Source organism: Lagopus leucura, unplaced genomic scaffold (assembly GCF_019238085.1).
Source record: "Lagopus leucura isolate 7727_CA_CO unplaced genomic scaffold, USGS_WTPT01 Super-Scaffold_100035, whole genome shotgun sequence".
Lineage (NCBI taxonomy): Eukaryota > Metazoa > Chordata > Aves > Galliformes > Phasianidae > Lagopus > Lagopus leucura.
The window spans coordinates 3,069,399-3,094,717 of record NW_024962284.1 but is presented as its reverse complement, the minus strand read 5'-3'; the positions used below and the strand labels follow the sequence as shown (position 1 = coordinate 3,094,717).

Genomic DNA, 25,319 nt, shown 5'->3' with positions numbered 1-25,319 from the left:
AAAAATACATGTGTGGCTATAAAGACCCACAATCCATCAAACAGAATTTGTGATCCTGTGAAAACAGCCCTTACTGGAGAGATTTTGGGGACATGAGAGAAGCAGGTCTGAACTCTTTAATACTTGTGCTAAAGACATTAGGCAGGAGCGCGACAAACTGGCTTATGGGTTTTGTTACTTCTCTGGTTCTTCAAGTTCTTCTCATTTGTCACAAGTGCTTTTGTACACTGATACTCCAAATAATGAGTCAAAACTGAGATTAATTAATCAAATTAAATCACCAACAATCTGCATCTAGGACTGCTTGTCACAACCAGCTCACCTCCATGTGTCTCCTTACCTCAGGGCAAACATCCTCACACTTCCTTCCTCATGGTGCTGTGACACTCCTTAGAGTATAAACTTTCTAATTAATACCATGTCTTTTCCAATATAAACAGCAGCATTACAGCAAATTACTATGTGAACCAGTAATAATAATAGAAATGTCAGTCCAGAAAGCAGCATGCAAAGCCTTATACAACACTTGCTATTAGAGGATGGCCATTTGTTAATAGAGTGTAAAATAACTATATTTTCCATTCACAGTAGAGTAAGACCCCTCTCTTCCAATCGTCTGTCTGCCAAATACCACAACACATCTATACCAAAGCTCACATTTCTGACACACGTTTTTCCCAGTCAAGTACCAATCTCAGTAGATGTGACTATAAAAATACTGAGAAACTACTCAATTGTAACGCACACACAAAAAAAAAGATATTAATTATTTATATTACTTGAAAAATATATTAACCGTTCACACTCTGAAACAATGAAAATCTTACCTTCCTGCTTATCAACTCTTTGAATTCCATTGGATTAAATAATTGAGTCAAATTTTTAAAATACTTTTCAAAATAAAGTACATTTACAATGCATAAGAACAGTCCTGATAGCAGATTTTTGATCTTTTAAATTTTTTTCCCCAAATTCTTCTGAACTTCTAACAAGAACAGATATATTCTGGCAACATGTTCTGCACATACACATTTCTTGGCAACACCACCATCTTTCTACTACCACTACCTTCATAGATTCTATTTGATATTACTTGATAAAATTTGCTGTTCTACAAGTATTGAACATATCAGCCATTCTTGCTCTGCCCACTACATACAGTACCATGGGGTACTGCCACCATCTTTGTCAACACAGGCTACAGTTTTTGCTTCCTTGTTTTTCATATATGGTCTTGCATTTGGCCATTTTAAACCGAATATCAACTCAACTGGCAATTTTTTTTTTTTTTTTTTTTAAGAAATGATCTAAAATTTGTATCAGCAGGATTTAATTTTCATTAAGACTGATTTTCCAACAGATGTCATCACACTCACAAATACTGTGTTTGATTGTGTTAAAACAACAACAACAGTAAAATTTAATTCCACGACATGAACCACATACGTTAGGAAAGTTCAACATATGCTATGCGTGCAAGTATCCTGAAAAAAAATATAAAAACTTAATATCCTTCAGGTAATATAACTTCACCAACTAAACAGAAGCAAGGTTTAAAAATATCAGAATACTTTAACTAAGAATAACCAGAAGTTTTTCAGAGGAAAAAAGAAAGTTCTATTTTCTGGCACACAGAAATTAAAATTCAAGGACTTTTCTTACTGAAAGTTCAAGGCTGAAAGTGAAGAATCACAGAATCATAGAATGGCGTGGGTTGAAAAGGACCACAATGATCATCTACTTTCAACCCCTGCAGTACCTCACCACCTTCTGAGTGAAAAACTTCTTCCTAATATCCAGCCTAAACCTCCCGTCTCAGTTTCAAACTATTCCCTCTTGTCCTGTCACTATCCACCCTTGTAAACAGCTGTTACCCCTCCTATCTGTACACTCACTTCAAGTATTGGAAGGCCACAATGAGGTCTCCCCAGAGCCTTCTCTTCTCCAGGCTAAACAAGCCCTGTTTCCTCAACCTTTCCTCGTAGCAGCCAGCCATAGTGCTCCAGGCCCCTGATCATCTTAATGGTCCTTCTCTGGCTCAGGATGCCTCCCATCTTAACCTCTCTAATGTTCTCCTCTGCACTGGTGAGCACCAGGTCCAGTAAGGCTTCACCTTGGGTTGGTGAAGAGACACTGAGAATAATGAAACCAATCCTCTACAGACAAGAGCTCAGTAACTGATGCATTTCCATGATTGTGCAACTCCAACCTAAAAGGAATTGCAACCTTCAGCAAAGATAAAGTTTTAATGTCTTCATATAGTTTCTAGGATCCATGTGCACACAACTGGCAGGTCTTGCCCTGAAGCACGTTCCTGAACAGCACATAGCAGTGCACTGTAGCTGTTCTAAGCCTATAGCAGAAACACAATTTTTCCAACCTACAATTGGAGTACATTTCAATATGGAACCTAAACTAAAAATAGTTTCACCATTTATATTTAATGTTACCTTAAATAGACATTTTTTCATTCAAACATCTGTTGTCTCTAAGATGTCAACAGCAAATAATATTTGTAGTGGAATGTTGTATTTAATATTTAATAATACATATAACGAAAGTAGTGAAAATATTGAAATTTCAGAAGAGCCCATCATCATTCACCTGGTGTTTTAGATTACTAATCTATGTTATAATGACCAAGCTTTATCAAAGAATTAAACAATATTCAAGTATTTAATGAACATTATAGGTGGCTAATCTAAATTTATCCTAAAAAACTCCAGAGAAGTAAGCAATGTGAGAAGGATGCTTGATGAAAGTCAAATCTGGAATGATCCAGTGCTCTTCTGAAAGCTAGTGAAGTAATTATTTAGCTCAAAGTCAAATACTGCATTTTCTTATTCTCTCTGCTAGTCTCCAGTCTCTTCTCTGCAAATGATATCCTGCTATAGATTTTATTATTCAAATATTCAAATAAGGAATTTCTTTTTCCTTAAAAGATGAGTCAGAGGTCAAGTAAGTTGAAACATGTTATTATGTAATCATTATTAACATGCAAAAACAGCAACAGCAATGAACTTTTACAATACAGTACAAATCTACAGCTAAATCCAATTCATTTTATCTTAATCAAAAATATATTACCAATTTACTAGTTAGTATGCTATCCAAGTAGGAAACTGGCTTTAGCAGTTCACTTATAAAATAGAACTCACTGCTTACCTACAATAACTCTTATTAAAACATCATCTGCAAAGGAGAATACATTGGAGGAGTCAGAATAGGCTGATTAGTAATGATTTCATCAACACATCAAACTTTTACTTGACCTATGCACAGAATTTAGGACTACAGGAATAACTTCAAATTATCTAGTACAAATCTTCCTGCTGTTTGCTCACTGCTTATAATGTCCAAATGCAATACAGAGGCCTTCTGAAGTACCTTTTTTCTCAAAACCTATTCATTATTTAAAATCAATAAACATTAAATAACCAGGCTATCATGTATGTAAATATTTTCTTATTAACAGAGGTAAGAGATCATTCATAAATTCCTGGATTAGGCATAAGGTTATGATATCAATTTATGCAAGATCAAGCTACTGTCATACAGATGTTAATTCAACAAATCAACAGACACAGGTTTATACATCAATCATTTTTTGTATCGTGAGTTTTTCAGCTAGCTTAAAAAAATATACTAGGTTAGGACAGTCAGTTGACTTTGTTGTATGACATCACCAGCCATAAAAACATGTCCATCTCAATCAGCTACTGAATTTAGACTGGAAGTGTCAGAGTTCTGAGTTGAGTCTAAAGGAAATATTTTAAATATATCAAAACTGGTTTATAAAAGTTTTAGGTTTTGTCCTTTTTAAAGATAAACATTTCGTATAATCAGCAACACCCGCTCATGCAACTTATTTTACTTATTTTATAACTTTACCTTTTGATCTTCTACTTTACACCCTAATAAAAAACAAGTACAATGATGGGAAACATGTTTTTAACAGCCTTTTCCACTTGATTTTTCTGTTTGATTTTATCTGTCCAGTTAGTCCTCCAGAAAATGAAACTGTAGGAAATGATACAATTACATGATGATTCATCTTTGTTTCAGAGTTTAATAGCAGCTCTTAGCTTGGCCGACCTCGCTCTTGGGTTTGTTAGAATATCCTTGGCCTGGGGCGTGAGAACTTTTTTCTGTATAAAAGTCCACTTTGAGTTGGATTTTCCATGGGGGAATTCTTGTGTATCTTCTTCCTTGGAGCAATTTTTCAGAGCCCGTCTTATCTTCTGCCTTGAGCCAAGATTGTACTTTTCTGTCATGTCTATTCCATGAAGAAAACGTTTGATGATACGATCTTCTAGTGAATGAAAGGAGAGGGCTACAAGACGACCTCCAGGTTTTAGAAACTTCTCAGCTGTCTTCAGCCCTGTTATGAGTTCATGAAGCTCATCATTCACAAATATTCGTAGACCTTGGAAAGTTTTGGTAGCAACGTGTGTAGGTCTCTGAAGCAGATCTTTTCGTGCATACAATGCTGATGCTGGAAAAGCACCTGTCATACATTTGAAAAGGCACATGTCACAATTTTGTTATTTCCACATTGCTATTCTGACATTAAGCCATGTATACATGATGACTTTAAAGGAGTGCGTACTTACCACAGAACCCTGGGTGAGCTTCCTTCTTTTAAATGCATAATTATCTTCTGCTTTAGATCCCCTTTCCTGAAAGTAAACCCTATTACACTGAGCTGGCTTGCAGGTTTTCCTACAACCCATTGGAACTGCTTCCTCAAATGCTTCAAGTTAAAATGCAAAACGATAGCTGAAACCAAAATAGGGAACAAATGAAGATGGCTAGATAAATCCTACATCTTCCAACTCATTGGTGTAGTCAACACTACACCAATGTGTAGTGACAGTTTGTGAAAGTTCATTTCATTCCTTTAATGGCAGGTCAAAAAAAAAAAAGATGGACACTAATTTTTAACTGTTGCCTTCTAGCTTATAATTCATATATTTTCACGCAGAGATATAATGAAAACAATGTTTTCATTTCAACTCACCTAATGGTAAGTATTTTTCAATTAATTACTTAAAAGCTTAAAAGAGACATTCTTGTTTGGAGACAAAAATTCATGCTCACTAAACCAGTGCTCCTTCAAATGTTCATGAAAGGATCTAAGAAACTTCGAAAATGCAGCTAACTTTGCCAATTTTTGACACAGCAGAACATGCCAAGGTAAGAGTTACTCAGAAGAAAAATCACCAGCTTAGGTGACACTGGTGGCACTAAACTCCAGAAACTCTGTTCTTGACCTTCCCCAGAGATCTTATGAGTTATTCAAATCTCTTTATAAAGAGACTGAAAATTTGATGGAAACTCTAATATAGCCTCATTTGATGTATTTTAGGCTTGAACCTTCATTATCAAAGTACAGAGCAGAGAACTGGAGATTTGATGGATCAAAGTAAAAAAAAGTACAAGAGCCTACAAGATCTGTGAAACCTGAGTAAACTTATGATCTATTATGTAAGTAAATGCAGAAGTCATAGAAGCACAAACGGAAATAATTACTTCTCCAAAGAAGAGGGTCCATTAAAGATAAGACAAATACATCACGTATGTATTAAAAAGCCTTAATTCCATTCCAGTACTAAACTACAAAATTATTAAGTAATGGATTTGAAGTAATTGTAGTTCATAACCAAGTAACCAAGTAATTGATAATGTAATGGAGAAACTATTTTCTTCAAACGGGCAACTAATAGCTACAAATACAAGGAGTTTGCTCAGAAATGCCAGGGTCAAAAATCGGACTATAATGTATTGAAAAAATACACCAGGATGCACATATTGCAATTGCATTCACTAAATGACTAAACATACATGGTTTTGCATTCTCCATAAGACGTGTTTCAGTCAGAGTAAAATTTTTCTTCGATTGAATTCAAAACAGACACATCAGATACTTCGGTATCTTTTGAATTCAACTACAAAAGTCATGGGTTCTTGACTATGTCATAGATTTGAAAATCACATCAGGCAACAAGTCTATTTCTTCCCTCTTCCAAGCCTACTTTCAAAAAAATTGAAAACATACCTCACACTTTTCTCTGCACTTCCAAAACCAAGCCTGTGTTCACTATACTGAAAACAGCCATAACTTGAATGAAAAAGTTATTATTTCCTACTAACAAGCTAGTTGGCTTAGAATGCGCTCTATTTTTTCTTCCACCTAACTTGTACTATTCTACCACTTTTATCCAGACTCTCCTTTCTCTTGCAACTTGCTAAAAAATTTACAGCTGTGACGTCAAGAGCATCAGTTTTACACTTTCAATTTTGGACTGTTACTATCCATAGCTGGTGTTCACCTCTAAAAGTAGATCCACAGCATTTTTCACTGTTGTATTTTAATAGTCTATTTTAGCAGCCTAAATATTCTCTAAAAAATACTGCTAGCTTTCTGTGAATAATCTATTTCTGATATTCTAAGCATATTCCAGCTTCCAAAAGTATTACAGATAAAAATGAAGTCAACTCACAAGAGTACAGGATGAAATTTTGGTACAAAACTGAGTGCTTATTGATTGGAAGCCCAGAATGAGATTCTTTACTTAAATTTCCACAGTCAATCTCACTGGAATTTTAGTGAAATACTCAAAGTTTTAGGCTCTGTGTCATCAAAATATCTTTGACTTTTGTGAATGAACAGGATGCTATACAGATCTGCTCAAAATTATTTCATAAAAGTCACTAAGTGCTAATCTCTGGTCAGATAATTGTCCAGTGTGGCTGAGTGCAACATCTTCCCTCAATAATCTTCTATGATGATAAACTTTGTTTCAAAATATCTATAAATTAGGAAGGAAATTTGAAAAGCAAATCCTTGCAACATAGATTTACGAGAAACTTGGAAGAGAAATAAAGAAATTAAGACCCTAATATATTCTGTAAATGCATTAACACATTACAAGCCTCAGATGAGCATGTGCAAACATCACATGTTGCATCATTGCAAGTCTAGCAGCATTGTTGGACATAGATACTGGCAAAGAATCCAATTCAGGAAACTGGTAAAAAAAAAATATAGCCACTGTGTAGTTTTATGCAACCAAAAACCCTAACTAAAACCATAACATCTTAAAATGCAATGGCTTATTGGTTTGTCTTTAGAGATTGCTATCAGCTGATATATATAATTTGTGGTAGTGGTTTCTGTCACACATATGGATCCTCATCTCTTTCAACAAACACAGCAGATATAATCTATGTGCCACCTTTTTTTCTATTCACTCTTAGCCCTCTGGTATTGTTCAACAAAATCTACCAGTATTTTCTGCAAAAGTCTCTCACCCAGCCCCCTCCGATTACCACAACACTAAAAGAAAATCCTTCCTGGTAACAGGCTGTACAATGTACAAAAATACATACGTAAAGAACCGTATGGGAAGCTTGCAAAATGAAGTTCATTCATAAAAACATCACACTTCTGGCTAGACAACTGGCTTGAAATCCCACTGAGAAAAATTATCATTTTTAGTTTTGGGATGCCCTGATGCTACTAACACTTTTAAAATTGAAACAGATTCACAAGTTAAAATGTATTGAAATTCTTAAGCTTGTGAATGAAATTAGCAGCGTGCTGTGCCTGTCAATAAGAACTATTAAAGTCCCCAGAGTGCATGAGTGTGGGAGAGTTTAAAAATTAATTCAGATTGTGCACCTGTTTGCAGGAATTCGTCTGTTGAATTAGAATTGCATTTAATAAGTTTCTGTGACGCAACCAATGTCCTTTTGTCTAGGCTCCCTCAGTACAATGTTAATTCCCACTCTTCTGAAATTCAGGCAATATTACAAACTCCATACTGACCAAGTCTATAAATGTGGACCAGTCTGAATGAGCTTTTTAAACTGTTGTTTCGTTAATACCTCATCGTTAGCTCCTTTCAAGTCAAGTCCAAAGGATTACCACATACTTAAGTGTCATTACAAAAAAATACCAATTGTGAAAACAAACAAAAATATAAAAAAATTATATTCACCCGCTTGAAACAAAAATTGAGAGTTGTATAGAAAAAACACAATAAAATTAATTTTATTTTCACAATTTCTAACCAGTTTTCCCACCTATCCAGTTAATTCTACAATTTCAAAACAGAACTCAAAGAGCTTCAGCAACAGCCATCAGAAATGTTTCTTAGTTGACTTCCACATATCTATTTACAGTTGTTCAGCTAAGAACGTCTGTTCATTGTCTCATTGTCACAGATATCTGCAATGAAAATTGTAAGCAGTACAGTCAAACTGCTGGAGAAAGAGATGATGTTCACATCAGTGATAAAAAAAAAAATTCCTCTTTTTTTCCCTATGTAAACTCTAGACCCCATAGATTACTCAGAGACCTCCTTATTTAAATGGATCAAAAGCTTTTAGAAGTACTTTGTCTTTTTTTTTTTTGTAGGATCTTATTCAATGGCAAAGTCTGTAGAAAGACAACTTCCAGGCTCTACGCCAAGAGTTAGGAGGACTTGTTTTCTGGAGCTGCAACAAAAGACTGTAATAAATGTGTTGATACCTGAGCTAGCCTCAAGCTGTTGTAGGCAAACTCAACATACAGGTCTGTTTATAATTTTTTTAAGCTGTACCTTAGCATTCTAATTCCTGTCAATACAAACTTTAGAAATGTCTGATTGTCATGTCACTGTTGTGGAGGTGGGTGCTGGCTTTTTTTCCAGTTTATATCCTTCAAATTTATCTCCCAATCAATCAGTAACAGCAATATATCCTCTAACTCTTTCATTTTTGTTTCTTAGGTAGTCTACACTAGCACTTGCCTTTTCCAGTTTCAGGCTAGTATAAATCTAGCTTGAATTCACTGGGATTCACTGAGCAGCCAGAACTTTACACAGAGTTTGGAGTTCTAGAAAATCTGAGGTCATACTAAATAATCACGTGAAAAAAAGAAAAGGGACTATATATGAATTATATATATTCAAATCAACAAAGGTATTCAAATCAACAAAGAGATACATAGAAATAACCGGTCTCCCTGACTACATCTTTTGCTTGTATTCTAGCTTGTTAATCAGGCAGAAAATGTTCTTGTTCTGGAGATAAAATTGTGCTCTGATAGAATCTGGAAAATTTTAAACATGAGATTTTATTACTATAATGATTTAATTGCTTATTTTTAAGGACTTGGCATTTAACTAATAAGTCATAGAGCTTAATCTGCTTTAAATCCTTAACTAGTCAAGGTTTTCTAAGCTGGGCTACAAGAGGATTCTACCACTGTAATCTGTGGTCCTTTTGTTATTGTTTACCTTAATAACTTCATGGATATCATTTTGCAGAAGAACTGATCATCAATTGAGCTGTTAAACTTACCAGAAATTTTCTTAATGCGTACTCATTTCTAAAACTAGTAAAGATTTACCTTTGACTTCCTTTACTGGAGAAATCAAATTAAAACTGCAAAAATTTCTACCCAAAAACAGATAAATGTAGTGGTCCTAAAACTCTTTTAACTTACACACTCCACAAGAAGTTCAAAACACATTTACTGCCTGGCAGAAAAATTTTCCTTGGCACGCTCAGTAAAAACTGCCTTCCTGATTTCACATATTAAGCAGCTCTTCAAATATATTGGAGTTTAACGTGAGAAGAAGAAAAACCCTGTCACTAAGGCAGAATGTGACCATTAGGTGACAAGTCACGTGCAATCCATTAAACATAAAGGCATCGCAGAAACGCAGAATGGTTGAAGTTGGATGGGACCACTTGGGATCAATCAAGCCCAATCCCACTGCTTCAAGCAGAATCACCTAGAGGACATTGCCTAGGAACACATCCAGGCAGGTTTTGAATATTTCCACAGAAGGAGACGCCACAACTTCTCTGGGCAGCTTGTTCCAGTGCTCTGTCACCCTCACAGTGAAGAAGTTTTTCTCACATGCAGATTTCCTGTGTTTTAGTTTGCACCTGTTGCCTCTTGTCCTGTTGCCAGGCACCACAGAAAAAAGACTGGTCCCTGCCTTGGTACACTCCCTTAAAACATATTTACACATTAAGAAGATTCCCTCTTCAGACTTCTCTGGGATGAACAGGCCCATCTCTCACAGCCTTCCCTCATAAGGGTGATGCTACAGGTCCCCAACTATCTTGGGGACCCAATTTACTATCATCAGCAAACTTAGTGAGGTTGCACTCTGTGCCTTCACCCAGGTCACTGATGAGTAAGGTGAACAAGACCAACCCCAGTACAGATCGCTGGGGGACACCACTAGCTAGTCCTCCAGTCAGATCCAGTGTTGTTGATCATCATATTCTGAGACTTGCCATTCAATCAGTTCTTAATCCTTCTTGCTGCCATTGTTTTTTCAAGTCTTCAGAATACAGACAGAGCTTTTAAAATTCAGTAATGAATAGTGATACATTTGGGTAACCATTTTAAAGTTCTAAATTTTGTTGTCGACAATTTATAGCTGTTGGAGACCCAGTAATTTTCACTTCTTGGTTAAATAAAAAGACCCAACAGTATATATTAGAATGTTGAGGCACAGTATTTCTATCATTCATTTTTCCTTGAAAACTTTGATTCAAGAATACAAACATGAAGGTTTTAAATGTGAGCACAGCTGCTGCCTAACTACATTTTGTTCATGTTGTTTACAGTTAAGAGCAGGTAAGATGAAGTGTTTCAATAGGTGCTTCAGGCTGCTCTAGTTGGCATTCACGAGATGAAGCAAGCTACGTATTGCTTTATTTTTTTTGCTTCCTTGTTCTTTAAGCAGAGGGAACAAATCTAATTTCATTCATAATTGGAAACTTCCCTTCAAAATCAAAATATTAAAATGTAGAAAGTTAAAACTATGAGATGCATATGACGTATCTGATATTTGAATGCTTACCAATAGCTGGGATAAAAAACTCCCTAGGCTGCTGTCATTCTGTGTTTTAACTTGGTAGGCAAAATGATAAATCACTTCATGTAAAATCTATTATTAAACTAATCGGCAAAATACAGTATAACAAGTGGGAACTTACAGGGGGAAAAAAGAGAACTGACATCAGAGCAGAATAGGCAGGATCAGATCCTGCATGATTTCAAGTACAAATAGATCCCTCTGGGACTTTGGGGATTAATATTTTTTCCTCTTTCAGCCACTGTGAAGAATTAATGAGGGTACCTGCAACAATGCTTGCAAGCTGCTGAGTTCTGGTGATGGGATATATGCTGCGTGCCTGAACGATGGCTGAAGCGATTTTCTTGGCGTGCTTCTCCTCCCCGTATGCTCTCAGGATGGACGCAAGTGCCTGTTGATCTAAAGCATTCACAACATCAGCAGCAGTGGGCATGTCAGGGTACCTACGCACAAGAAGAGCCAATTAGTTCACTGACGTCAGTATTCATTGACAAGAGGTGAAGCTTCATAGCTTTGAGACAAAGTCAAACACACACAGTGCATACAAGTGCCTTTGAGGTTTTCAAGTAAGAGACAGCAAACCTATGAAAATGCACTTCTTGTTACTTTGAGTGGAGTTTGCTCCACAATATCAATTAAAACAGCTGAAACTTCCAAGTACGATAAACTATGTCTAATGAGTTGACGAGGATAAATATAGTTCAGTATCATGCTAAATTGGAAATGCGGTGCGACTGTTCCTATTTTCACAGCTTTAGAATATAAACTTGCCCCTTAAAGGTTCATTTTAGTTACCTTGAAATGTACTTTTTTTTTTTTCTTCCAGAACTGATCTCAAGGATCTTTTCTTTCACATTTCCTGCTATGAAAACAATTGCTTGTGAAAACAATTCAACTTTACATTTCATTAAGAGGCATAAAAATTTATATCCACATATTGTTTTTGAGAGAATACAAGTGATCCAATATTACAAATGAAAGGAATTATTACAATTGAAAGGGTTTAAGTCATACATACGTATTTATTTTTAATCTGTGCCACTTCACTATTGAAACAGTTCAAAGCATTAACTGTTCATCATCTAAGGATTAACTAACGTGAAAAAGCATGCAAACTACTCAATAAATTCCCTCTTACAAAGACACTAGCATGCTGAACATTTTTCAGGCATTCATTACTCTCCTGCAGAATCTTAAAAAAAAGATAACAAAACTTAGATATCAGAAGCAAGGTGTATCATAGCAACAACTGTAGCAGAAGGCTTTTGTCATGCCACAGGTAGCCTTTGTTCTTATACACTGTTACACGTATGTATCCTCATGATGCAAATACAAGTCTGAAGTTCAGACTCATGAAATCAGAGGGCTGAATCCCAGGAGCATCACACGGGATTTTTACACAAAAATACTAAAAGGAAGCACCAAGAAATTTGCCGTGTTAAGTCTTAATGTTAATGTGGTAGAACAATTGCTAAGAAACAGAGGTTTCCCGTAGGCTCTATGTGAACAACGAAAGACCAAATTACATTTCTTAAGACTACACGTTCATCAAAACGAGACAGATTTTCATACTCCTAGTAGTAATATATTATACATTTACTGCCACCATCTATGCAACACAGATCTCTGTCATTTTCACATAAAAAGCACAACACTACAGGAATATATACTAGGTCATTTGAAGATGAAAACCGCTGTGTAAGTGTAATTTCATGCTCCTAACTCAGCACCAATACTGATTATTTTAAGTATAGGTGATTCACTTGGTAATTGTTAATTTAACAATTAAATAAGGCTGATGTGCCTCCTGAACAATACAAAATAAAACCAGCAAGGCTGACAAGGAAAGTGCAATAGCATAACATTATTCTAGTACGTTAAAAGCAACTTTGCGGTCGGATTTTAACTGTTAAATATCACCAATAGGATATATGTATATATTTTTAGACTTATTTTAAGGTTTCTTCTACAGAAAAGAAAATGGGTCAGGCGGTCATTGTAGAAAAGAGGGAGGAACATGATTTGGTCAAGTGATCACTCCATGAAAAGTAAGTGTTGCAAAAAAAGGAAAGGGTACGCGGTAATGAATTGTGAGCCTCCAGATCCAGCAGTCTGAGGTAGGGCAGAAATAGCAGAGAAAACAGGCCTCAGGTTGTGTTGAAACCATACAGAAGGCTTCCTGGGAACAACACAGCCTGTACAGACCTTGCTGCAATGCAGCCAATAAACAAGTTGGCTGAAACCAAGACTAGATATCACACAATGACCAAACAGGAAAGGGCAGAGTAGCTTCCCCTTTTAAAGAACGAAAGAAAGGAAAAAGCAAATTGTCTTTCCTACTCACTCCCGAATGAAAGGAAACTGAAATCCTAACAAATATTTTAATATTTTAATAAAATCTGGTTTTCTTCTTAAACAAATAAAGTAGCATGGTCAGCAAGAAGGTTATCTTCCCTCTCTACTCTGCCCTGGTGAGGTCATACTGGGAGTACTGTGTCCAGTCCTGGGCTCCCCATTTCAGGAAAGGCAGGGAACTTCAGGAGGATTATTAGGGACCTGGCATCTATTAGAAAGGCTGGGAGACCTGGAACTGTTCAGCCTGGAGAAGACTGAGAGGGGATCTTTCCAGTGATTATAAATATCTAAAGAGTGGGAGACAAGAGGAAGGTCGAGGCTCTACTTGGTGGCGAGCAATGACAGGACAAGTAGCAATGGCCAGAACTGGAACACAAAGTTCCATCTGAACATGAGAAAGAACTTCTGACTTTGAGGGTGGCAGAGCGTTGGAAAAGGCTGCTCAGGGGAGCTGTGGGGTCACCTTCTCTGGAGCTATTAAAATCCCCCTGGATGCTTTCCTGTGTAACCCACTTTAGGGAACTTGCCTTAGCGGGTGGTTGGACTCAACGATCTCCAGAAGTCCCCTTGAGCTCCTACAATTTTGTGATTCTATAAAAGCCTCCACATCTTCCTTGTGGAATGCACTACAGAAATAGATCTTGGAAATTCATCTCAAAGCTCTGGCTGAGCGTCCTGTCAACATAACCATACTTGGCATTTTCTTTTGCTCTCCTTAACATTATCAGAATCTGTAAGCCTTACAGTAAAACTTGTCCCTACAGCTGCATACCAAAAAGGTAAGATTTGAATGGTGTAGTTAAGATAAACATTACTAGATTAATTACATATCACTGGAATGTTCCTCCTGTTTTAAAAAAGAAAGGAACATAGCCAGGATTCTAATTATTGAAAATTTTAAAAAGTTTTGTAGCAAGATATTGACAGTATATTTGAGCAAATTTAGGTACAATTTTCTTATGTCATTTCTTCTCTTTAACAAGAAATGAGATACACAGTGTTACTGAGCACACAGTTGAGTTCCAAGGAGAAATATTTTATTAAAAATTACCTGTCACTATCCATCCTCATGTCCAAAGGTCCATCCTTCTGCAGGGAAAAACCTCTTTCAGGTGTATCAAATTGCATAGAAGAACATCCAGCATCCAAGAGAACTCCATCTAGAGTTCCAGGCTCAACTCCAGATGAGATTAACAAAGCCTCTGACTGGCTAAACTGTCCTAGAAGAGCTTGAATCTGTTTCCTGTAAGAAAACCAGAAATAAAACCCTTCATTTTTAACAGTGCAGTGTTTTCATATCATACAGAAGGAATTAGTTGGTAACGCTTACCTATCTCTGAAGTAATAGTGTTATTCCCAAAGTAACAATTTAGGTACTTTTCATGTGCCAGCATGCAAAACTGATTCTACTCACCCATCAGTGGTTATTAAGCTTGTCTTTACTTCCTTCCTGCTTAATCTCAAAATACCCAAAGTGCTCACAACAAATCAGAAACCTGATAAAATTTCATTTTTCAGTATGGAAGAACTCAGAGTCATCTTTCACACCCAATGGGAATTCTCTGACCACCACATTATTCCTTACTCTGGGCATGACTCCTAGTGATGGGATGCCAAAACACAGAAAAAAAATGAATGGTTCTTGGACCTAAGGAAAAGCAGACAACATGGAATATGATGGCCCAGTCTTGTGGTTAATACTCTTTTGTCAGGAAAAAAAGTCTTCAATCCTTGCCATGGGACAAACACATGTTTTCATGGTAGCTGTCAATTCAAAAATAATTGGGCAAAATTAGATGCACTGGATCAAAAGCAAATAAAAGGTAGCAGGGTTGTTTTGATTTAGTCAGCTAAACAGTGTGGAGAATAGAGTTTTATATGCTTTCTTTGTGCTTTGTATTGTTCTTTCTTGCTTAAGATTCCTCTACTGGAGAACAAAAGTGGCATGGTAAGGGAAAAGAACATGTCTGAGATGTCCAGCTCTGTCTTGGGATCTAAACATGTACGTTAGATTCTAGTCTATCTATAAAGGTGACCTACAAGCAAATCACTTATTTACTTACTGTTAAAATTTCAAAAAATTTAAAAAGTCTAGCCAACGTGCTGCTGTACCTGCAAATTTTTAGTCTTTTAATCAGTACCTGCAAACAATCAAAGAAACAAACAGAAAACAGTATATTTTGGCACCTAAAAATAAATCACTGCCTCCACATTAGAGTTCTGATATTTGCTGGCTAAGTACTCCTCAGTCCCATACTCAAATTGCTACAAGACACTCAAGTTAACTCACATCATTGTTAAAGTCACACGGGCAATAGTGAGTGGATGGAGAGCACAATACCTTACTACAGAAGGACAATGCTTACATGTTTTCTGAGGAGTCAACATTATAGACATTTTGGGGAAAAAATAAAACTAAAAAAGAAAAAAAAAAGAAAACAAAACCACAACCTCCCCCCAAAAGAACTGAAATATTTTTTACAACATCAGCTTAAGTCTAATCCATCTTTCAGGTCAGTTTAACATAAACACAAGTATTATTTCCATCTAGCTGACTCCAGAAATTGCAATATTAGAAGAGCTCATGAACAGGAGGGAATCAGAACTATTTTTTGTACCCATGCAATTAGTGAGGAAATGCTACAAGGGGAAAAAAGAGTAAATGCTCCATTAAAAGGAAGATGCTATGAACACAACCATGTGGAAGAACATGCAGGTATATAATGGTATCCTCATTAAAATAGAACGAATCTACTTAACGTAGCTCGAAAACTGAGAAATACCTCGAATGAACAGATTTCATGAGGGATAAAGTGTTCACACATACACGCTTCTGAACTGAGTACTGTCCAGCATGTAATTAAAGACAACTATTCAGCCAAATGAGAACTGAATTCCTGAAAAGTACAACGATCTATTTAACACGTTTAGCTTAATTTAAACTCAGTAGTTACTTGAGATAACTCTGAGGTTACATTTCCCTTCAATACGAAAAGAATTTTCTTGAAACTCCGCACCACTTTGGGCAATCCAGCAGTATTCCTAAATTTAGAGCTTCTGTAAATGAATGAACTTTACAATTCTGTATGTGGGAGATGAAAACAAATTAAATATGAAAAAAAAAGAGGTAACTATTTTCCTTTAATTAAAACTGTCCAGTTCCTCAACAGTAAGTGTTGGCAGCTGTGAAACAGCACTGTCTGGTGCTAACAATCATTCTGAAAAAACAATTTTGAATTATATTTGCATCTTGCTAGAAATTTCATTATATTTCTTTAAAGAAACTGTTTGTGTTAAGCCTTTGAGATTAGGAAAAGGTACATAAACATGCATATTTGATGTAAGTTGAAATTTACTGTTTGGAGAGAGATTCTTCAGATGGAAAGTGTTCTGGAGTTCACCAATAAAGATTGAAAAAGAATTAGACAGACATTTGGATGTCACCCTTTCAGCTGTGAGAAAATAAAGCCTTTGTATATAACCTGTGTGTTACGTGACTAATTTTATACCAATGGTGGAGTCAAGCGTCTTGGTGAATATAAATCTTTAATAAAAGCAGGTGCATCTTATGAGATTATAATAACTAGATTAAAACCTTCAGTTCTTTGAATTGTTTATTTCTGAATCAGAAGAAACAACTTCAAGCACCTCGGTTATCTCAAGGTATTTTAATTAATGAAACCAAATACGTAGCTATGAGTGATCAGTTATTACCTTATGAAAACAAATACAGATGTCAACCTTTTTTATTTTACAGAATGGTGACAATGATGGAATGGTAATGTTGACAAGGACTCATGTATTAGATCATATGTCCCAGTCTTCAGGCTTGCCTGGATCACAATGAGTTAAGAGTGGTTATCTTGGATTACACATAAAATATGTAATATAGTTAATGTGTGTAAGTAACAAAAAGTCTTTTTTATTAAAACATAAAAAAGAGGGTAATAAAAACATAGAACTAGCAGGTTGGACACGTATGCGTTAGATGATGAGTATGACATTTACTCAAGGAAAAATGTTTCACCATGCACTCAGAAGCATTTATTAAAACATAATAAACTCTTCCCTTGTCTACTATTCTTCATGCCTCTGTCCAAATACCAATGGTATGCTATGCAAGATCTTCTTGAGAAAATGTTTCAATTCCTTCACCTTCAGATTTTTGTTTACATTGCTGTAAAACAGCCTCAAATAAACAAACAACAAAAACTGTGCACACTACTCTAAAAGGGAGCATGGCCTACATTTACAGGTCACTGGCTCTTCCATGAATAGGGAAATTCTTTATGCTTTTTTTTTTTTCCCCCAGTGCTCTGATGTTTTAAAACCGCTCGTCTCTTCAGTAAGAGAAAAATGTTAAACACAGTAGACGAATACCACTCTACGTGCTCAGACTATTTCAGACACCTAAAAACACTGTGAATAGCTTGTAGCCCAAACCTACACATAGAGAAATAAGATGTGAAAGATTAAACACCAGCTTAAATGTATTCAGCAAGAAAATACAACAAGGCAATGGTGTGAAGACATGAAATCAGACAATGCTCGTCACATTTTTAGCTTCCATTTGGCTTGCTTTTTTCTTTTCGTTTTTGTAAGAGCACGACAAGTTTTAGCAAATTTCCAACTGATGCTATCAAGCTACTGCTAACTTCTCAAAATATTCAACACCCACAGTCTCTCTTCATCAATTTTGACATTCTCCAAGGAAAGAAGTATTCCCTAAGAATGTAAAGGAACAGTGGGTACACACACACACAGTGTAAGTCAATTTCAAAAATAATTAAGTCATTTCACCTGCCACAGAAGTTCTTGGGGCCTTAATAGATTTCACTGTAAAACAATCTCAAGGATTTTCAGACTTCTTGTACTGTCTGCAATAGTTCAAAAGTAAGACATGACCTCAGGTTCAAGACCCTTCAACTCAGGTCATAGCACAGTATTTAATTATATTATACTACGACACAGAGTACAGAATTTATGACAGATAGCACTTGGATCCATACTTCTCAGTTATATGAAAGAATCAAAAAAGAGAGAAGAACTCAAAGTCTAATCCATTTCTGGCTCTTCTGCTTTCAGTTAATGTGATTTTATAAATGCTTCATGAAAATATTTCACTTTTATTTCCCTCAGCTGAGAGGGATGCGCACAGAAAACAAAAGTAAAACATGAATATAATTTCTACAAAATAAACAGAGAAAATGTTTCCTCTCACCTCGTTTCTCTGAGTAGTCACAGAGGTTGCTGTGACATCAATCACAAGTAATTTCATAGAAAACTATGATTATGCTTTCATGCCACTTCAGTATTTTTACATGCATATAACGGTAGTTGCTCTTGATCCTCTCACCATTGCTACTCCTACAAATTCTATGTTTGAATAGACAGAATGTCAGGAAGTGATGATCCCTTGTCAGTAATGAAAGCTACCATCTACTCAACCCAGAGTAAATGGTTCCTTTGAGAGAGCCAAAAAAAAAAAAAAAAAAAGTTTTTCAGGTAATTCTTGCCAAAGCCATGAAATGAGGGGACCAGTCTGGTGCATCGTTTTGATTCAGTAACTCCACTGAGACTGCCAGAAGGGGTGCCAATTAGTATCAGCTGTAATTAGGATACTGGTACAGGACTGGTTTGATAGCATTGACTCACTTCACCTAGGTCACCCAACAGCTGTCAGACAGCTGCCACTTCCACTCACTGCTGCTCTGAGCCAAAAACATCTACAAGACGAAGCACACCATTTGTAAATCCCTGGAACTTTCAACATCCTACGTGGAAATTGTTATGAACATTACTCAGCCTCAGTGCAACCCTCTTCTCTGTACATGTGTTTGTATATTGTGGAAAAAGCCCATACATCTGTTTGAGAACAAACAGATCGGTCTAGGTTGGGTTTTGTACTACAAAATTACAAAGCCAAATAACCAAATCACAGACTGATTAACAAAGACCTGGAAACAGGAAGAAATATACATTAAAAGCAGCTCCCAGAAAAAAAAGTTTGTGTTTTCAAATGTAAGGACTAAAATCACAATTTTATCCTGCTTATTAAGATCATAGAAATACCAGTTGTAAGCATTCAAGAGTTGGCGAACATCTAAGTACCAAGTGTTCTCACTTATGGCTTGGGTAAATTAAAAGGTATGCATATGCTCTAGAAGTTTCTTCCTGCATAACTTGAAGCACCAAGGAAGAAAGCAAACAAAACCTCATTTCCCATTAACCTGTAGAACACTCAACATCTTACATTGCCTGAACCAGTATATCAAGGATGATTACTCTTGCTTTTCTCTCCTTTTGTCAATTGTCCTTCCATCTGTGTAACACAACCTCCTACTCAAACCATTATTAAAATAGTTATTTCCTGCTTTAATCATCCTGTAGCTTGCAACAAAACTTCCTCCCGTTGTACATACAACAGATTCCGTAAAAGCAGGCTTCCAAAAGTACCAAGAATTGGGTATAACATCCTCACAGACATATCCATAAGAAATTTCAAGATGCCTGAAAGCTGACTGCTCATTATTTTAAGACTCATTTTTACCTCTACTTAAAGTATCCATTCCTTTATTGCGTCCAGTGAAAAATACTGCTTGATATTGAAGCTATAAGCACAGTTTTAATTAAAGGAAAATAGTTAATCAAAAGCACATATATCAACAAGAATTTCCACTGAATATATTAGAAACCTTCAGATATTTGATATCTTTTGTAAGTCACTCACCACAGAATTGTAGGGAATAGAAGGGACTTCTGGAGATCATTGAGTCCAACCACCCACTAAGGCAGGTTCCCTACAGTAGGTTGCCCAGGAAAGCATCCAGGGGGATTTTTCGTATCTCCAGAGGAGACTCCACAGCCCCTCTGGGCAGCCTTTTCCAGTGTTCTGTCACCCTCAAAGTCAGAAGTTCTTTCTCACATTCAGATGGAACTTTGTGTTCCACTTTCTGCCCATTGCCTTTTGTCCTGTTGCTGAGCACTGCCTGGCCCCATCCACTTGACTCCTGTCCATTAGATATTTACAAGCATTGATCAGATCCCCCATCAGTCTTCTCTTCTCCAGGCTGAACAGTCCCAAGTCTCTCAGCCTTTCCCCAAAGCAGAGATGCTCCAGGTCCTTGATCAACTCTGGGGCCCTCTAATGGACCATCTCCAGAAGTTCCCTGTCTTTCCTGAAAGTTCCTCTTTAGCTAATTTACAGATTAAGGAGGGAATTTTATTCCTGGGAAAACTCAAGAATAATACAATAAGGCAAATGATTCTGAGGGTAAACATCAAAATTATATGCCTCACCACTATTTGAGAAAATGTACATTTTACATTTCTTAAGTAACACAAAGTTTTGCTGAGTAACAGGAGCAAATTCTACCATTTCATGAAATTTGCAGCTAGCCAGAGTTAAAACCTCTGTTACATAATAAGTAACATTTTGTTTTGCATAACAACTTTATTACATAATATACGTAAAATATGTAGTATGTTGTCATCTTTTAGATGTGCCAAGGAAGCCAAGCCATTGGAATGATTTGCCTTTCACTTGTGGGACCTGTCAGTTCAAAGAATAAAACACCGTCCCAACAGAATAATCAAAAATATTTTTCTGACTTTACATTGCACTATCTGGGGATTTTATTTTGCAATGTATAGGAGGTTACCATTCACAGGAAATGGGCAATCCAGTTCTACAAGGTTCAGTGGACATAGTGTAAGAGCAGTTGAATACCTGTATAATCATTTTGGATCTACCCAATACTATGACTCTCAGATTTATTAACAGAGTCTAACTTTAAAGCTAATGCATCTCCTTGGAATGGCTGGCACTCTTTATACTGGCTGTCATTCCCTCTTCTACTCACCTCATGTAACCTCCCTGGAACACAGTGCAGCACAACTTAAGAAAAAGACTGAACATAAACATAAAGTCTGAAACCACTGGCTGGGAAAAAACAGTGAATCAGGTGTCCAAAACAGTTCTAAAAATGCTCAGTTTCCATGACCAGAGAAATCAAAGAGATCAGAGGAATTAGAGGAATTATTCAAGAAAAAAAAACCCAAAAACAAAAACTGGACAAACCACAGCTGTATGGTTTGGATATATTGCCTCTATTGATACAAGCATGCCTGGCTATGGCAGTTCAGAATACTTTCCACAAACACCACCACTGTGGTTCTACTTTCATTCAAACACAAGTGGCCAGGATATGGCACAATTCTGAAACAAGGAAAGACTTAACACAGTAATTTCCATAGCCAGCAAGAGCACACCAGTCTATCAGATTCAATATGTATATATTATAAAAATAAGTCAGATTTGTAGATTTACATGTCTATTGATAACTACTACTACTTTAATAATTATTTCAGTAAGTTTTGTCTTCTACTGGTGGTTTGCACAATCACTTTGTAATGGACACTGTTCACTTCTATGTTTTAGAATGCTTTTCACTGTTAATAAAGAGGTAGCAAAGCATTAAAATCTTACACATTATTTCCTCATTCATTCTATACAGCCATTTTAAAAGATATTTTTATAAAACTCTCCTGCCCATCCCCCCCCAGTAACCCATATAAAAATTCATACTTTCATGAAAGCCACAACATTACTTCACAACACAACAACGCAACAACACAAACAGATTTTGCCACTGGCATCAGAATGAAGAAAATTTCTATTTAACACCAAAATCCTGCAGACTGCGGCAGAAATTCTGGATATACGTCGATAGACATTAGAAATATAAGAGCTATGCATATTAGTGCCATAGTCGGGTTGTAAAATAAGAATATGGCTATCCAACTTCCAAGAGTATTCATTTATTAGCTGAACAAAAGGTTTTGTTTTCTGACAGTTATTGGCACATAAAACAAAGTTGGTTAGCAGAATGCGCACTGATGATTTCAAAAGCGACATGAGATGAACTGCCAAAAAGACTCCTTCTCCCCATGCCCATGCAGTCAATTGCTTTAAAATGCCTCCTATCACAACTCAATTCACACTGCGTGAGACCATTATAAAAACACAGACATACAGCATCTCTTCATCCTCCCTACAAACCAAATCATAAATGTAACTACTGTTAGATTTCATTCAGCTCGCAAAGCAAATTTACACAATGCTTTTCCACATGATAAATTCTGGCATTCTGAAGAGCTCTAGTCACAGAGAGAGCTTGCTAAAGATGGTGTATAATTGTTGCTTTGACAGACCTGCTGCTACTAATACTTGGAATATATTTGCATAGCCTTTGCCTTGTTAACAAAATAAGAGTCTAGATTTTAAGACTCGGTGGTAATAATATGACCTAATGAATGGAAAAGCAATCTGAGCCACAGAAGTTTTTTATTTTTTTCCTAATTATTCAGCAGCTGACAGTATTGGAGAGGGCTGATACAGCGCTACAAAATTCTTATGTCCTTTGACAAACTATTTCTTTGTTCGACACAGCAGTTTAAACCCTAGAACAGTAAGAATGATTAAATTTGGCATCAAGAATTCATCACGAATGAAACAAGTAACTTTTTCCTCCCTACGTGTAATTCCTACTAAGCAATCTCATATAGACGCATGTTTGTGTTCCTGAAGTGCTCCCAGCAACCTCAACCTTTTCCCACTTCAAAAGCTCATTTGAAGAACACAATCTTACCAATAAAACTAGCTTGTTTAGGAACTTTAGATCTTGTGTTCTGAAGACATTTAGTTAGCATCCACATGAAATCTTAAAGGCAATTCTGTGTTAAATGCTAATTCTCTCCTGTCATATACGAAATGTTTTCCAAAAAAAACTCACAGTATTTAAGTTTTGAAAAGTGCATCACTCATGGATCAAAAAATACCCATAACTGAAGTGTAAGAATGTAACTAAACAGCTATACAATCTACTAAGTCTGATTTTTTTCAAGCAGACAACATTTATAACCTAAGTTTAAAAGGTACCATAGGGAAGAACCGATGTGGAAACAGAATAATGTGATTGTAAGGCTCTCAGAAGCTTTGCACAAATAAATTCAGAGCATCACGAAACATGATCCTGAAAAGCGCATAACCAAAATAAGTATTTTAAGATAAGTTTCCCTGAATCTAGAAAAGGATACATTAACCTAGTTAAATTGCTCATAACTACTCCAACAAAGGATGCTTATGTTCATAAAGAAATGAACAGAGAAAAATGGAAGGAGTTGAACAGCATAGCATGCAAAACTGTGTTATAAAGTGACAGACCTGAATGAGCTGGAAGGCTGTCACCTGCTCATAACCATGAGGAAAAGGAACGTGAAGTTGTATTTGACCATAAAATGAATAGTAAACAGTGTGAATGTAAGCATAAAAAAGAAAACAAAGATGTACAAGTCAAAATTATCTTCATCAGAAATAGAAAAGCATCAGCTGTAACACTTCATCTGGAGTACTGAAAGCTATTGAGGGAGCTTTACTTAAAAGGGAACAACTCAAAGTGGAATTGGCACAGAAATGACTAGAATGAGTAAGAACTATTATTATGAGATCAAACTTAAAAAAAAAAAAAAACAAAAACTAGTCTTGTTTTGCATACAAAAAAAGAAAGCCAAGAATAGATGTTAATATTCTCTATTGAGTATTTTAAGTGCCAGAGAGAGAAAAGAACTAATTGTTATTAATCAACTATTCGTTAATTTTATTTAACTAAAATGAAATTCAGTAACTACTGTAACTGGAAATTTCCAAAAAAATTCCTATCATGAAAAATTAGACTCTAGAATAGCTGAAGTACCGCATATAGAACTCCTAATTACTTTCTGAGATAGAGCACAGCGAAGGAGATTAAATTATGCAGTGGTTTGTAATACCAAGCAATTGGATTAAATGATCACAGAATCACAGAATGGCCAGGGTTGGAAGGGACCTCAAGGATCATGAATCTGCAACCCACCTGCCACATGCAGGGCCACCAACCTCCACATTGCATATGGGGATTTCATATCCCATATTTCATATCCCATATTTCCCATTTCATAGCAGCCCAGGCTGCCCAGGGCCCCATCCAACCTGGCCTTGAACACCTCCAGGGATGGACGGGGCATCCACAGCCTCTCTGGGCAGCTGTTCCAGCACCTCACCACTCTCATAGCACAGAACTTCCCCCTGACATCCAACCTCAATCTTCCCTCCCTCAACTTCAAACCATTTCCCCTCGTCCTGCTGTTATCTACCCTTTCAAAGAGTTGACTCCCCTCCTGATCTAGGAGTCTCTTACAGTACACTCATATTTCAACAGTTATTGTAAATCTTCACTGTAAAGTTCATCCTTTTCTAGTTATTTTTCTCAAAGCGATGACCAGACTTTTGAACTAAACATAACATTGACTGGAAACTTCTACTTTCCCATATTAAATCCCTAAAGACATTGCTTTCAGATAAAATGATTTTCAGCCTCTTAAAATTCAGAAGACAAAGCAAGTGCCAAAGCCTTTTCTTGCTACAAAAGGATGATTCTGATCCTGAGTCACCCGCTTTTGACCATTACTGAAGGAAAAGGTCTATATCTATTTCTTCACTGAGCGCAGTAAGATAATGTGAAGGCATTCACTTATTGTGACATGGAAGAAAAATTCTGCAATAATCAAGAAAACCCCACCAAAAAAAAACAAAACAAAACAAAAAAAAACACCCAAAACAGAACAAGGAAAAAAGAAAAGCACCAAAACAAAAATCACCTTGGTGCAGCAGTTGTTTCTGTATTTCCTTCCAATCGGAATACAGGAGGACTGGTTGATCTATATAGAACAATTCAACCTGGAGTTTGATGGCTTGGTATTTTGCACACTGCTCTTTCTCCACATTTATGAGTACTTTCCCATGTGCTATATCTAGTTGCTGAATCCCCGGCTTGGTGAATTTTCTTTTGTATTTCTAGTTTTATTAGCAGCTAAGATTGTACAGACTAAATAAGTGCAGGTGATTTCCATGTGAAATGGAATGCCCTCTGGCTGCTTGAAAATGCACAGTGACACCATCATGGCAGGCTTCAGAAAACAAGTACAGTCCACTTTGTTTAAACTGAAGCTTTAGAAAACTGGAATTCTGTAAGAATCCTT

The 25,319-nt window shown here is 36.4% G+C and overlaps 1 protein-coding gene across 4 annotated transcripts in view; it reads right to left on the bottom strand.

Moving 5' to 3' along the window:
* Positions 1-2,959: 2,959 nt before the first annotated feature.
* The window catches only part of METTL15 (methyltransferase like 15), a 92,427-nt gene continuing 70,067 nt past the window's right edge, over positions 2,960-25,319 (bottom strand). For 3 of the 4 annotated variants that reach the window (XM_042882709.1, XM_042882708.1, XM_042882707.1), the window contains exons 4-6: positions 14,293-14,484; positions 11,151-11,329; positions 2,960-4,507 (exon numbers count right to left, since the gene is read on the bottom strand). In XM_042882709.1, the coding sequence (XP_042738643.1) occupies positions 4,062-4,507; positions 11,151-11,329; positions 14,293-14,484 (817 nt within the window). In that variant the 3' untranslated portion in view covers positions 2,960-4,061. The remainder of the gene's footprint in view (positions 4,508-11,150; positions 11,330-14,292; positions 14,485-25,319) is intronic. The other variant, XM_042882710.1, reaches the window with a different exon arrangement.